We start from the raw sequence: 15,077 nt of genomic DNA, 5'->3' as shown, positions 1-15,077 counted from the left end.
AAAACTACTATATTTTTATTTATTTTTTGATGTTAAGGGAAATTTTAGAATTTTACTATTTTTATCTCAATGGTTATGTTTTGATTGAACGGAGCGTGTGTGTTGTTAAAATTCCCAGGTGACCCATCCAAGAACTAAAAACTTAACGCTAACTTAACACCAGCGTCGTCAGGCGATTGGTACATTCACTGCGCCACGTTATGCCCCCGAAATCAGTACTTATAACTTATAAACAACAGTTCTTGTGTAATGAGCATAGAGCTACAACGAACAATTGTCAGCATAAACATGATACGTTTCTTTGATTGTTATATTGGGCATGACACACGAACGAGTATATGCAGAACCGGGTTAAAGTCCAATACCGCAATGCAGCAAACAATTTTTGCCACTTATTCCTTCCTCCTCAGAACCAGAAAAATACTTTTAGTAGTAACTTATTCATGATCTATAAGTAAACCTATAAAAAAAAAAAAAAAATAGAAATAGATTTAACTCAAATGGAAAATATAATACAATTAAACATTAATAAACTAAATAATTATAATAATAGTTTTTACAATATTATATTGAATATCGTTTATAATTGTTTTATGATTTAAGGTTAAAAATAAATGAAATTATTTTGTAAGTACATATTTAAATATAATTTTTTCTGAATTTCGTTATAGCAAATTGTATGTATTAGTTCTTCTCACTTCATATCTTTAACCAAATCAAATTCAATACGCCATAATATCGACAAATTTGACATTTATTCATAGATTAAAGATAATCGCAAACAACTTTTTACACATTTTAAGATAGAAAATGATCTTTCATCACTTGTATTTGAAGAAGGTAGAGTACAAATAATTCTTAACATTATTTCTATACTTGAAAATATTTTTTTTTAATACGATGTAGTGATTAATTTATGTAATGAAGCAAATGATAATTATCCTTGTAATAGAAAATCTTTTACAATACTTTTAAATTGCATTAAGTTTATTTTTTAATCTAAATTATATAATTCAGCAAGATTTTTACTTTTTATTCGAATATTGTTCAAGGTCTCGTTTTCTAATTTTAATAAAAATCCAAATCTATTATTGATCTGAATATACATATTTTCCATTCTTCTATTTAATTTAAAATTAAGTGTCAATTATCGCCAAAAAAGTGTCAGCTTTCATTTTTTCAATTCCAGTGAAATGAATTACGCCTGGGTTCAAATTGTCGTTATGTTATGCTGATTTTTTTTCAATTCTGATTGTTAGGGATGAAAATAACTATCTACCACATCGAGTTTTGACTTCTAAAAATATAAGAAATGAACATATGTAGCTATTAATTCTGCAGCATTTTATTCAAAAAAGTTTAACAAATGTGCTGCACATGGGACGTCAATGCTTGCTCGGATGTACATTTTATACGTGCTTGTAAACCATTATATTAACCTGATATATCAACGCATTGTAGTACGACTAATCTCTACATCTTTTTTAATTTATTAAATGATTCGTAAAAAATGAATTAAGGCATTTTCCATACTATTTTCTGCTTTATGACCAACTGTTTAAAGATATTCAAGAAATCTTTCAACTGCATAGTGATTATCTTCTTTCATTTTTTTCTAATTTTTTTTTTTTTTTATTGAGAACAACTAAGTTTTATTCTTTTAATTTTAACGATAGTCTAATTATTACAAGTTTAAACAATTTATTATAATAGTTTACAGTACACAAAAGTCAACAATTACAATTTATTAAGTACTAACTCTGCGTACTAGTCTAGACACTCGTAAGCTACTCATGAAATACTACACTACTACTACAACAGCACAACGAATAATGTTAATATGTAACTAATGAGTATTCAATAAATAAGTATAAATGTAATAATTACCTTTTGCCAAATTGTAGATAAGTATATTTGATAATGTAGGTATGTACTTCTATGAATTGTAAATCGTAATCGAAAATAATAAGACCATAATAATTATTATCATTAATATGCTGGTGGTTCCGTTCTAATATAGTGTGATACCGATACGTGTAATTACATGTATCGTCGAATACTTGTTGCAGAAATTAGACAATTTATAACATTATAGTATAGTAGAGTTTTAATGAAAAAAATATTCATAAAAAACGAATGTAAAATATTATTTTTCAAATAATTAGCTTAAACGTTTTGCCCCTTCCTCTCAAATTTGCCACCTAGACTAAATGCTCCTTTGTTTGTCTTGTTTTTATCTTATAAGTATGACTATTAAAATACGATCAAAAGGTTAAAATTAGGTATATTATTTAAAACATTTTAAATCACAACAAATTATTCTATATGAAAAATTAATTTTTCATCTATTAAAACCACACTCGTTGTCAATTCTTGATTTAATGAATTTTTTTAATCAATTAAAATAAAATAATATACTGTATCTGTCCAAAACAATTACGCACACAATCAAATGTATTATTTTTTTACTTTAAATGGTCATTGAAAATTTTAATGGGTACTGAATAAATTATACTTAATTTTTTTATCAATTTAATGTTTATTGCTATATTTCCTTTTTTTAATATGAAAATAATAAAGCTTATATTATATTATATAGGCCTCTTCAGTATAAACACTATAAACGGTATTAGTCAGTTAGTGTGTGTATGTCTGCATATACGCGCGCTCAAGTAACGTTATTTTGCATAAATCTGACGATTTATTATTGTTGTTTATCGTCAAACGTATTTTTAAAATGTTTGCTATAATATCATGATTGTTGAGAGTTTTATTCCTTTATATCTCGTTTATCTTTTCCCCATATGATTGTTATACTTTTCATAAATTTGTCATGAGACGGTGGATAAATGGAACGATGTTTTAAGCATATGTGTGCCGGTACATCGTGGAAAATGTTTTTTTCTAGCATATCATTAAAAAGCTTATATATTGAATCAATTTTACAAGAACGAAAATAAAGAATTATTAAATACGAAATAGTATCCATAAATCTGGGGATTGAATTTTATAAACAAAGTGTTGAATAAAAAAAATCGATGTTTTTTTTTCGTGTATATGTTTAATTAAAAAGTCATTGTAGTTTTAAATTTACAATACGTCATATATTAGTAAAGAGATAATACTATTGTTCACAGAAATCCAAAAATATACACCTATATACATTTGAATATAATGTTATGTTTTGAAACTATACACTTAAATAAACTTTCAAATTAAGAACTTATATGATATTATATAAATTACTAACTGCATTATGTGATCATGTCCAGAAAAAAAAAATATATATATTTAATTAAATTTTATATTTTACAGTACCATTGGTATTCTTCGGCCTAACTGAATTAAAAAAAAAAATTGAATGTAAATCCACAAATACATTTTTATGAACATTTTAGCATATCATTTTAATAAATGTCTTCGATATCATGAAAATTTAAAAATTATTTTGAGGTTTAAATTTTCTAAAAATGTTTAACATTCAAAGGGACCTAAAATTTAAAAATGAAATACAATTAAAAAAAAAAAAAAATTATTATTATTATAGTAATAACATATAAATTTGACTTATTGAAACTAATAGTAAAATAAATAAGTTAAAAATAGCAAGATTAAAAAATATATCATAAAATAGACTAAGTAATAAAAGTTGACAGATTGTATTCTTTCAGAATTATATTTCGTATAAATTATAATATAATATCATTGAATTTACATTTAATGCATTAATTACAGTGACTCATTTTACACTTTAAGTATACTATAGAAATAGTTGTACCCTCTTTTACGTATTTATATTTACATGATTTACAGAAATGTATTTATTTTTGAGTTTTTGAGTAGTTAAGAAAAACACGGTCAGCTGTTGTATATGTTTTAAGTTGAGGACTTCTAATAAAGTATTTTAAATACCTTTTATCTCTCTAATATTCGGTTATTTAACGTGTCTCATAATAAGAAAGTTCTAAAACTAATAAATAAAAAAGACTTAAAAAATTATTTTATAAAGCTACAAAATTGAAAATAATATTCTTATTCAAAAATTAAAAATTAAAGACATGTTTTTTATACAAGAAATATATAAATAACCATAATTTTCATTGAAAAAAGATAATTACATTGCAATTCTATATTAATTACGTAAAATTATGTATTTTATACATACCGATGACAAAACAATTTCTTATTAAAAATTTAAAAAAAAAAAAAACTCATGTAAGTTAGATACATAAAACATAATTTTTGTGAATTTAGCATGAAACACACAAGTTTATGATACGAATTGAAAGATACTAGTCACTTTTTATTTGTTGTAATATTAATACATTATGATGTGTGAGTAATACAATGTCCTTCTATGTGCTCTGTCGGGGAAATGCTCATAAATTATTTCTATCTTAATCATATAGCCTTGCTATCTGAATACCGTCAACAAAGTACGGTTTCCTAGACGTGATAATCATCGCTTTTTTTATTTTTTTATTAAACTAGCGAGTATGTTGTCGACTAATGTTTTAAACGTATCCGTGTTAAATTATTCTTAAAACTGAGACCATTATCGCAAGAAATAAAAACTAAGTTTGTCGACATTGCTTAAGTTATTTTAAATAAACACAACAAATGTACCACAATACTAATGCATATTCGTGGTTGTGATAAAATGGTTCATATTCCTTGTATAAAATAGATCAATAAAACATTTAATCTATCGAATGAAGTTAAGAATATAGTGGAAAATGAATTGGAGAAACAGTACGAAATATATATATATATATATATATATATATATTATTGATTTTATATTAAACATGATTACATTTTTGCGTAAAAATATTACTTCAAGAATTTCGTAGTTTTGAAGCATATTATGCACTTTGTATAATTACAAGTTTTACTTTTTTAATTTTTAATTAAGATGGTTCTTAAATATTCGAAAAAGAATAAATTCCATTTTATAAGAGTTTTTATAGTCTATTTAGAAATCATAATTTTTTTGGGAATAATTAGAGTTATACACTTTCTTTACCTCATTGGAGGCATCAATTGAACTGGTACCATTATAAACATTTTACAAAAATAGTAATCTCCAGGCAAGCTAAATATCAAATTATACATGTATTATATAATATGGTTAATGTCTCGAATTATTTATCTTATCTGTATAATTTATATTTATAAACTTTTTCAAAAATAAAAATAAAAATGAAAATTGAACCAACTATAATAAAAAATTTAGTCTACACAAGTATTATAAAATGTGACTTGATATTAAAATCTATCTTCTATGCCCTCTTCAAATGTTTCGTCAGGTTTTTAGGTTGATTAATAAATTTTTGACAATGAAACCATTAAAACATCGTGATTTTTTATAGTACTGTTAGTTAAACCGTGTTCAGCTAAATAAAAACTGTCTTGGTCATAAAAAATAATTAATTTTATTAAATCAACATTGGTTACGCGTGCGCGTGTGTACGTATACAACATGATACATAATTTTTAAGCTTATAAGAGACCGTTTGTATCTTCAAGTGTACAATAACAGTAATGATAATGTTTGGTCGTTATCATAGTCGTTTTACAAGCGCGATGTAAGAGAAATAAAAACAGTGACGCGAAAACCAACCCGTCCGCAAGCACGGTTTCTTTGTAAAGCACCAAGCGAGATGTCTTTTCTGCTGTATACAGAGTAATTATTTTGAAATTCAACACTCATTACCATATTATGTTCTTAGTTTCATATTATTCTCATACAGAGTTTTTTTCTGAAGATTTTAATGAATATAAAATATGGGACCAGTAGTAATGGACATAATACTATACAATTAATACTCAAAATTTAGGCGTTTGGAATTAAGTACATTCCAACGATGATTTTATTTTTAAATATTTGAAAATAATTTCTATAGTTCCATTTAAATTTTTATTTACCTTATTTCATCAAAAAACGATTCCGTTTATATTATTCAAAATATACGAAATCGTATGTATAATATTTTACTGTTTTCATTATCAAAAATATATCTTTGTATACAAAAAATACATTATTCTTTTCAAGGCAAAGAATGTGTCTGCTGGTAAAACAATCACCCGATATACGAACAACACTTTGGCCATTACAAGTAAACCAGCGACTGTTCGTTTTCTATTTTGGTTTATTTCCCGTTATTTTCAGCTGCAGCACTACTAATGAATAATAGTTTTCTACTTTTTTCGAGTACTAGTGACGGTACCAGTAATTTTTTTTTGTTTTATTTATATCAACTCGTGTACAAATATTACGTTTTGTGTAAATTACATTTTGTCAGCATCCACGGCGAGATGAGAGTGCTTACCCCTAATGCCGATCGGCTGAATTGAAACCGATTACAGTTGTAGAAATGTATTAAAATGCTATCGTCACATTAGTTTTTTTTTTAGTTTTAGTTTTAAAACGTCTATTGCGTTATGTAATAAACAATAAAGTATTTACAAAATAATTTAACTGAAATTATTTGTGGAATGCGAATAATCAGAAATAAATTATTATTATTTTTCTGCAGCTTATTTCGTAATTTCAGCTTTTTACCAAGAACTGTTGATAAGGTCTAAAACTCGACGAATACTAATGAGAATACCATAATATTAATAAATCTAGTGTTTTCGTATGTCTTAAAAGTTGATCACAAAGAATTTATCAAAGTTTTATGGCATTGTACTTGATGTTTAGAGTTCAGTTTATATAGGTAAGACAAACATTTTGCATTCAACATAATTAAGAGCAAAAATAACTATGTAATTTAAAGTCTTGTACATTTTAATACTTGTTTATAAATTTTACTCTAAGTCAAATCATGAAACTATTATCGATTAAAAAAGACAAAAAAATAAAATAAAAATAAAAATAAAAACATTTTGTCGAATACAAGAGAAAGTTAAAGACACTGTACTACATGGAAAAATATGAGTGATATAATAAATTGAAATCTTACCACTTGGTTTCAAGTATTGAGGCAATAAAAGTAATTAGATACCTAATACATAATTTGTTAATAACAAATAAAAAACAAAATGTATTCAAAATAAATTATTGAAATTTAAAGCTATTTCTTCTGTATTATTATAAAAATTTATAATTATAAATAAATAAACATTGTAGTAATTTATTTATTTTTTTTTTTTTGTGAGGATTACATAATGTCTTAAAACATTATTTTTTTTAAATAAAAATTATTTCTATTAATTTAAAAAAATTGCTTATTTTTAACTGCAATGAAATTTAATTTAATTATTTATTTATAAAGTGGCGTTTTAAACATATTAATACCTTTCTTCGTGTTAAATTATTATCTATATATTATAATATATCTATAAACAAGTTATAGTTATTATTTTAAATAATATAATTAACAATTATTTAGAATTATATATATATAATTGTTAACAAAAAAGTATTTTGATTAAAACATTAAAATTAAAATTTGTTTTAAATGTTTTATATGATTATACAAGTGCAATGTATATATTACATGTCATTTACAGTAAATTAAAAATAAAATATATTTTCTCATCGTCTTTATATTATGTATTGTTTTTATTGTGTATCAATTCATAAACTTTTAGAATATTGTTAATAAAGTAAAAATATTTAAATTGTTTCGTCTCAAAATTCAATATTTTTTGTATATTTACAATATTCTAAAGACCAGTTTTATTATTAAATAATATTTTCTATTTAATAAACTTTTTATCAGTTTGTCAATACTTGTAAACATGATAAATATGTTAATTTTATTATTGAATTTAATAAAACATGTTAGCTTGTTATAAACAATAATATACAATCATATAAATTAGAATATTTAATTTATTCAATAATTTATTTGTCTTCAAATATTAATCGATTTTACATTCCATGATCGTATTTTTCGTTATTTTGAATAAATCGCGTTTCGGTGACTTGGTCTCCACGCTGTAATAAATACTTATCCATCGATGCACCTCGAGTTCGTTAATTGTCACCTATAGCTTGGATTTAATTTTAGACTTTGTCTAGATCACACGGCTCCAATTTAACTCCTATATGTGCACCTGAAATCATCGAAATGACATTAAAACGACAGCGTTCCAATGGCTCGCGTGCGGCGGGATGAGACCAGCGCGGAGTGCTGGCAATTATTATACTTGTTCGTAATAAAGCCCGGGAAATTCACTGATATATATATGTATATATATGTATATGATATACTCACGCGTATGATTAATGCGAGCTCAGAGTTGTCACTACAAGCTGGAACGCCGTGCGGGGGGCGAGTCGGGTGACGGACGGTGTGGACCGGCTGCTTTTGACGACGTTTCTGCGCCCCGGTGAAACCAGAGACCGGGATAAAGGTGAATTGTCCCACGTCCTTTTGTCGTCGGATGTACTTTACCGTTGCCGCCGCCCTATAGCACTACCCGTCTCTTGATCTGCGCCGCCAAAAAAACTCGAGGTATATCAAATTTTCGGCCACTTCACGCACGAATAATAAAAAGTAGAGTAGAGATTAAATTGTTTTCAGACAACACGCAATATACGTTTAACAATGTGTGTATGTGTGTGTGTATGTGTATGCATACACATACTTTCTCTTTTCAAAGTAACGGAGAGCAGGGTCTCGGTGAACGAGTTGAATGATGAAAATCGGGAATCGTTGCATATAAAAGTACCGACCCGTTGAATAAGGTAAAAGTATTTTAAATTTCAGTCACTTCCTCGGTTTATTTTTTATCCGATTGGGTATTATTATTGTATGACTGTGAATAATAATAATTAAACTACTAAAAACCGTATTAGTAAATTCCACTGTGATTATGTTGTAAAACGTATATACTTTATGTTATATCATCACTTCCTCTTTAATAATTAAAATAATAAAGTATTATATACAACTAACTGCAGTGTATATTTAATTCAGATTTATGTTTTAAGTATGTAATTAAAACGTTACATGTTCTTAATAAACTGTAAGATGATTTTTGATACTACATATTAAACATTTATTTTGTGGGTGGGGTTACGTCTTGTATGTCTCGTGTGTATCTAAAAATTTGTCAATGTCAATGTGACGATCAGTGCACATCAATAAAAGTGTTACTGTATAAATCGTTTTCTATATAATTTGGCAAACATATTTTTTATAATATTAAAGATTATATCTTAAAAAAAAAAATCTTACTCAATGTTTAAAATGAATATCTTCAAATTTGTTTTATGAATATAATATAAAACGAATTCATTTTTAGTTGAAAAAAAAAATGATCATTTAAATATATATACACACAAAAATGTTGTTTTATAATTTTGTTGGCTTTCAAAACGATTATTAACGTTTTTGTAATTAAAGTATTAAAAATCAGTTGAAAAGTTATGCATGTTTAATATTATCAACAAATATATATTTTTAATGATTAATGAGTAGTGACCAGTTCAAGTGGCTGCGTAACTTATCATTAGTTTGTAGTTCGATTCCAAATTAAACATCTGATCTTTGGATTAAATTTATTCTTAATTGTATACTTTTGTTAAAATCTGTATAAAATATTTACATAATTACACTATAATATTATGTTGTTATATTTTATTAATTATTGTAGTTGTGATAAATTTTAACATTTATTACTGAATAATACACAATATTATATATTAGATAAATTAATTTGGTCTAACTTCGTATGATGTTTTTTAGTATAAAACTCTGTAATAAATTAATAGTTTATATGTACGTATTGTTACTTAAACTGAACTTAATAAAATAAAATAAATAGTTATTGTTTTGTTTAAATATTAATATAATATAGTAGGTGCCATTTAAAAGGCAAACCCATCTTTTAAAACAATTAACATTTCATTATTTTAATTACTATTATAGTTTGATACTGTTGATTCATATTTTATTTTTTCATTTTCAAATAATTAATAAATGTATTTTATAGTATTGACGGACGATCCAAATTTTGCAGAACCAATACCAAATGTTACAGTGTCGCTTGGGAGAGACGCATCCCTTCCATGTGTAGTCAACAATCTCGGCACGTACAAGGTAAGATGCCACGTACATATTATTATTATTAGTATAAGTAGTAGTAGTATTATTATATACAGAAAAGTACTTCATAAATCATTTCAGTGAAATGTATTTTCAAAAGATTTACGACCGACAATTTGGGGTTACCTACGTGTATATTATTATGTACCATTATATTGACCAATCAAAGGTTCCAGTATATATAAAGAATATAAATGACTATTATATAATATTTTTGTGTGTGGTATTGGAAATAAAACATCTATTATTAACTTTAATAGGTTTTATTTGTTTTACGAAAAAAAAATAATATTTTAAAATACAAACCACATTATACTATTAAGGATAATAATATTATGATTATAGTTGATTTGTTCAATTTAAAGTATCTATTATACATTTTACTCACAAAAAGATGTCTCTATGATAAATATTATGCTATAAAATCTTCATTGATAATATACTTCAATAGTGTAAGTGGTATAATATCTAAAGTAGTAAATAGTTATGATTTTATTCAATTAGTTAATTAAACAAAAAAAATACTTATAATATATTATAATAATTTAATAAATACAAAACCAAGCATTTTTTTTTCGATTAACACAAATTCAATGTGAATATTAAATATTTTTTAATTATCTATGTTAGCATTATTAAAATTATAAAAACATAAAAAACTAAAATAATTATTAAACTATTGTTGACAATTTGTCAACGTCACTCATTGTATAGTTTTGAAAATATAATTGTTATAACACGGCGTTAAAAATAGGCAATATAGACACAATTAAGTTAAAATAGGTGGTTATGCTAAAAAATTATTAAAATTTCAAATAAATATTTTTTATAGATAATACTCGTGGATTTTGTTATTAAACTAAACGGTGTTTGTAATAAATATGTGATAAATAATCATGTAAATGGTTATTAAAATTTAAAAATAAAAAAAGTTTCAAATAAAATAATTATTTGAATTTAGTAAACAATTTTACTATATCTGCTGTCAAGGAGTAAGAATATCACAATTATTATCATTATGCTTGCATGTAATATGCAACGGTTTGGTACGTTTCCATTGAGGAAACATGTCTATGCCAATAACCATTGCTTGCAAAGTAAACTCGATTCATAAAATAAATGCATAGTATCGTTCAGATTCTTATTCATTCTCATCCAGACGTAAATTACTATATTCTTGGTATTATTTTGAGTGTTCGATTTAGTAATTAAGTAATATATATATATAACGCATATTTTAACTATACCATACGAAATATAACATACTTTTAAATTAGTATTCACATTTTTATTGTTATATTTCAAGATAAATATTTTTATTTTTATTACATTTTTAACGATAACTGTCATAATAACACAATAGCAAAATGTTAACTAAGCCTTGTTTTATTGTGTAATAAACTTCAAAATAATAATGAATTAAAAATATTCTTTGTAATATTTTATTAATCAATTTAAATTTAATGATAAAATATATGGTAATTAAAAAAAATTGTATTTGAAAAAATTTAAAAACGCTATTTTTGAGAAATATATATATTTATTTTATGGAAATGTTTATAAAAAATTCAGTATAATTTAGATACGTATGTAAAGTGTTTAGGTAATTCTATTTTATCAACGCTCACTGATTGAATACGTTCATTAACACTTCACTAATATTACTATGTATATTGTATAATATATATATATTATGTATATCTCATTCAAAAAGTCTAATACCCTTCTCACATATTCTTAAATAATACAATTATTACATAACCTAAAAGTATGTTGTCTTAGGATAGGTAAAGTTAAGTTAATTACATTAACTTATTCGTAAACAAGGTTGTAATTATTGGCTTTATTTATATTCCATTTATGCTAGTTAAACTTAATTTCCATGTCCTTTATTCTTGTATCTGTAATTATTTTTATGTTTGAGTAAACTCAACGAGTTACGATAAAATTAATTTTTAGTTTTGATTGAAGTATTTAAAAATAGATCGTACTCATATTTTTCATATTTTTACTATAGTTAATTATTTTTCCAATCAAATACGTTCATACCTTGATTTTTTTTTATTATTTTATTTTTTATCATTTGTGAATGTTATAAAGTTCCAGTTCTAGGAGTTCAGTGTAAAATTGTAAAAAAACATAAATGTAATTTATAATGTATTTTTAAGTAGTGTGTAGTTATGAAAAATGTATTTAAATGTTAAAAGCAAAATAAATACGAAATATTAATATTGTATAAGTTATCAATCCATGTTATTAATTATGATATAATTATATTTCGTTGTTCAATATATATAATTCTTCGAGTACATTTTTTATTTTTAAAACGTAAATGTCCGATTCAAAACTAAGTGTATTGAGATAGCACGTATCATGTATACGTTTACCATGTATATGATCTGTATTGAGATCATGTACAGACATATAGAGTTTCCGGATGTGTTCTTACAACAGAGTTCGATATTACCCATATCAACCTCACTTGTGTGGTCACGTACCGGACTCGGGCTTGAATACATATGTTTTCGTTAGCTGGACAAATTGAACCGTCTTCCATGGAAAACCACGTATAGATTTATAAATCTTATTTATTTATTTTTTTTTTTTTTTTATTCACAAGGATTTTTAGTTGTTACACACATATAATAGCTGTAGTGTGAAAATCAATAATACATACATATTTTAAGATTAAATTATATTTTTAATTTGTTTTAATAGAATATTAATAATAAATATCATACAATTAAAACTAATACTTAATACGAATAATTGATTATCTTAGAACATACTTCCAAAGTATTATGAACTATTTTTCTTAGAGACTTGTATTTATAGACGTGTTATTTAACTTTACCTTTGTGAATATAAGAATAAATAAAAAATCAATAGAACATTGATATTGGCATACAATTAATCGTTTAAAAATTGTATTAATATTTACATATATATATATATATATATTTTTTTAATCACTTATATTCAAAACTAAATAGAAAATTTGTATCTGAAAAACGCATAAATATAAAGACTTGTGGTTACTATAAATTTATTATATTGGACAAGTAATGAAACGACATTATTTTGGAAGTAAAAAATAAAATATGTAATTAAAGATTTATTTGATATAAATATAAATAGTTTTATTGGGTATGTTACAGTCCATTTAAATTAAGCCAATACGAATTTAAATAGTTTAATTAAAGTGATACCTACTAAAAATATAATTCACAGTTTAGTTAATTAAAAAAAAAAAAGGTATAGATAGAAATTAAAGAAAATAAAAATCAATATTATGTTAATTTAATAAGTAATATATGTTATATATGTATTTACAGCAAAATTCGTTAGTATAATTATACAATATTTTTTTAAATTATTTATTAATATAATGTACATGCTTGTTATTGTTATTTTTTTGCGCTTATTTTTATGTTTAACTACAATCACATACTTTGTGAACGCGGGGTCGCAGGGTTGGCAAATATACATGTTTTAACCAATTACCCAAAAGCTTAACCACTGGTGCTTTAAAATTTTGCTTCTAAGTGAAGGTAAATGGCCAAGGATTATCTTTTCACATAAATCTTTCGTTACAGTTGTAATCCAAAAAAAAAAAAAAAAAATTAAATTAAAATCCTCAAAGCAAATAATCCGACATGAAATTATGTTTTTAGACATTTGCATCAAAACGTCAAACGAATGTTTTAATTGCATCAAATACAATAGTAAGACTCTAAATAGATAACAAGTATGCTCCTATAATTACGTTTATTACTGTTTAAATATTAATTTGAGTAATATTAGTTTTGAGCTTACTCGTTGACTAAAATCTGAAACATAGTAAAATGCATGTTTTCATAAGTATATTTTAACGGGAAAATATTTCTAAAGATGAAAAAATAAGCAATAAAGTTTTTAATCCACGATTGGAGAATGTATTCCAAATCAGATGTTTTAAGACTCAGGAGTATATTTTTTTTTACATTGCTTATTTTTTAAAATATTATAAAAACACTTTTTTCCTTTTAATTTGAACACAAACAATTATTATTATTTAACATATTAACTAGTTTTTAAATTCTTGAGATGCACATTTTGATATTTTTCTCATTCAATTACTCATGTTTACCCACTATCAAAAATTTGGACGAATTAATCATATTTTTTACTGAATAAACTTGTATTATCTGTTTGATTTATACAAATGCAATATACAATGGTACTGGATACTTAGTCACGCTCTGAAATTTCCTTTTAATATAATATAGTTTTATTAAGTTCATATTCTTTGTGCTCAACAATTATTTAGGAGCCGTTCATCATATATATTATATTTCTTCAACAAACTTATATAATGTATATTTTTTAAAGTTAACTACAAAAACTATATTCACTATTTAAATATTTAATATTTCATATTATTTTATATTTTTTGTTCTTAATACTATATAAAAATATTCATTATTTTAAATTACTCGTATTTTATGAGTATAGGTCAGAATATCTGAAATGAACTAAAATATATAAATATTTGTATATATAAATATTACAGTTACAAATAAACGATATACTTTATAATATATATTAAATTTTAATATCATAAAATACCTTACATTTTATTCTTTGTGAACATAAAAAGAATTCAGTATCGTTCTGAAATGTAAATGTTTAAGTGTACTAAGATTTCAATTTCAACATAATTTTATTGTGGTATAGGAAAATGTTCTTCGTAATATAAAATACAAATTTGTATCTTCTCGTAACTTTTGAAAGTAATATATTATTGTAAATAAAATAAACAATTAAGTAGTATTGCTTTTTAAAAATCCACAACCAGGCCTACATAGGTTTTTTGCTATAGATACATATTTCATTAATGTTTAACATGTTAAATAATATATCTTATACGTATCTGGTGTTTATAAAATATTCTAATAGTTGCATACCTAGTTATGAGAATTTAACTTGTATTCTAAATATCTAAGTATATTTATTTATTAAAGAATTAAAATA

At 24.1% G+C, this 15,077-nt stretch overlaps 1 protein-coding gene across 2 annotated transcripts in view; it reads left to right on the top strand.

Moving 5' to 3' along the window:
• The window catches only part of LOC112597484 (lachesin), a 125,895-nt gene that overhangs the window by 48,217 nt on the left and 62,601 nt on the right, over positions 1–15,077 (top strand). For both annotated transcript variants that reach the window (XM_025343566.1, XM_025343558.1), the window contains exon 2: positions 9,952–10,058. In XM_025343566.1, the coding sequence (XP_025199351.1) occupies positions 9,952–10,058 (107 nt within the window). The remainder of the gene's footprint in view (positions 1–9,951; positions 10,059–15,077) is intronic.

This window comes from Melanaphis sacchari, unplaced genomic scaffold, assembly GCF_002803265.2.
Source record: "Melanaphis sacchari strain LSU unplaced genomic scaffold, SCAv2.0 Contig0_pilon_pilon, whole genome shotgun sequence".
Classification (NCBI taxonomy): domain Eukaryota; kingdom Metazoa; phylum Arthropoda; class Insecta; order Hemiptera; family Aphididae; genus Melanaphis; species Melanaphis sacchari.
Note: the sequence above shows the minus strand (reverse complement) of the source record. Positions and strands in the feature narration are given on the sequence as shown.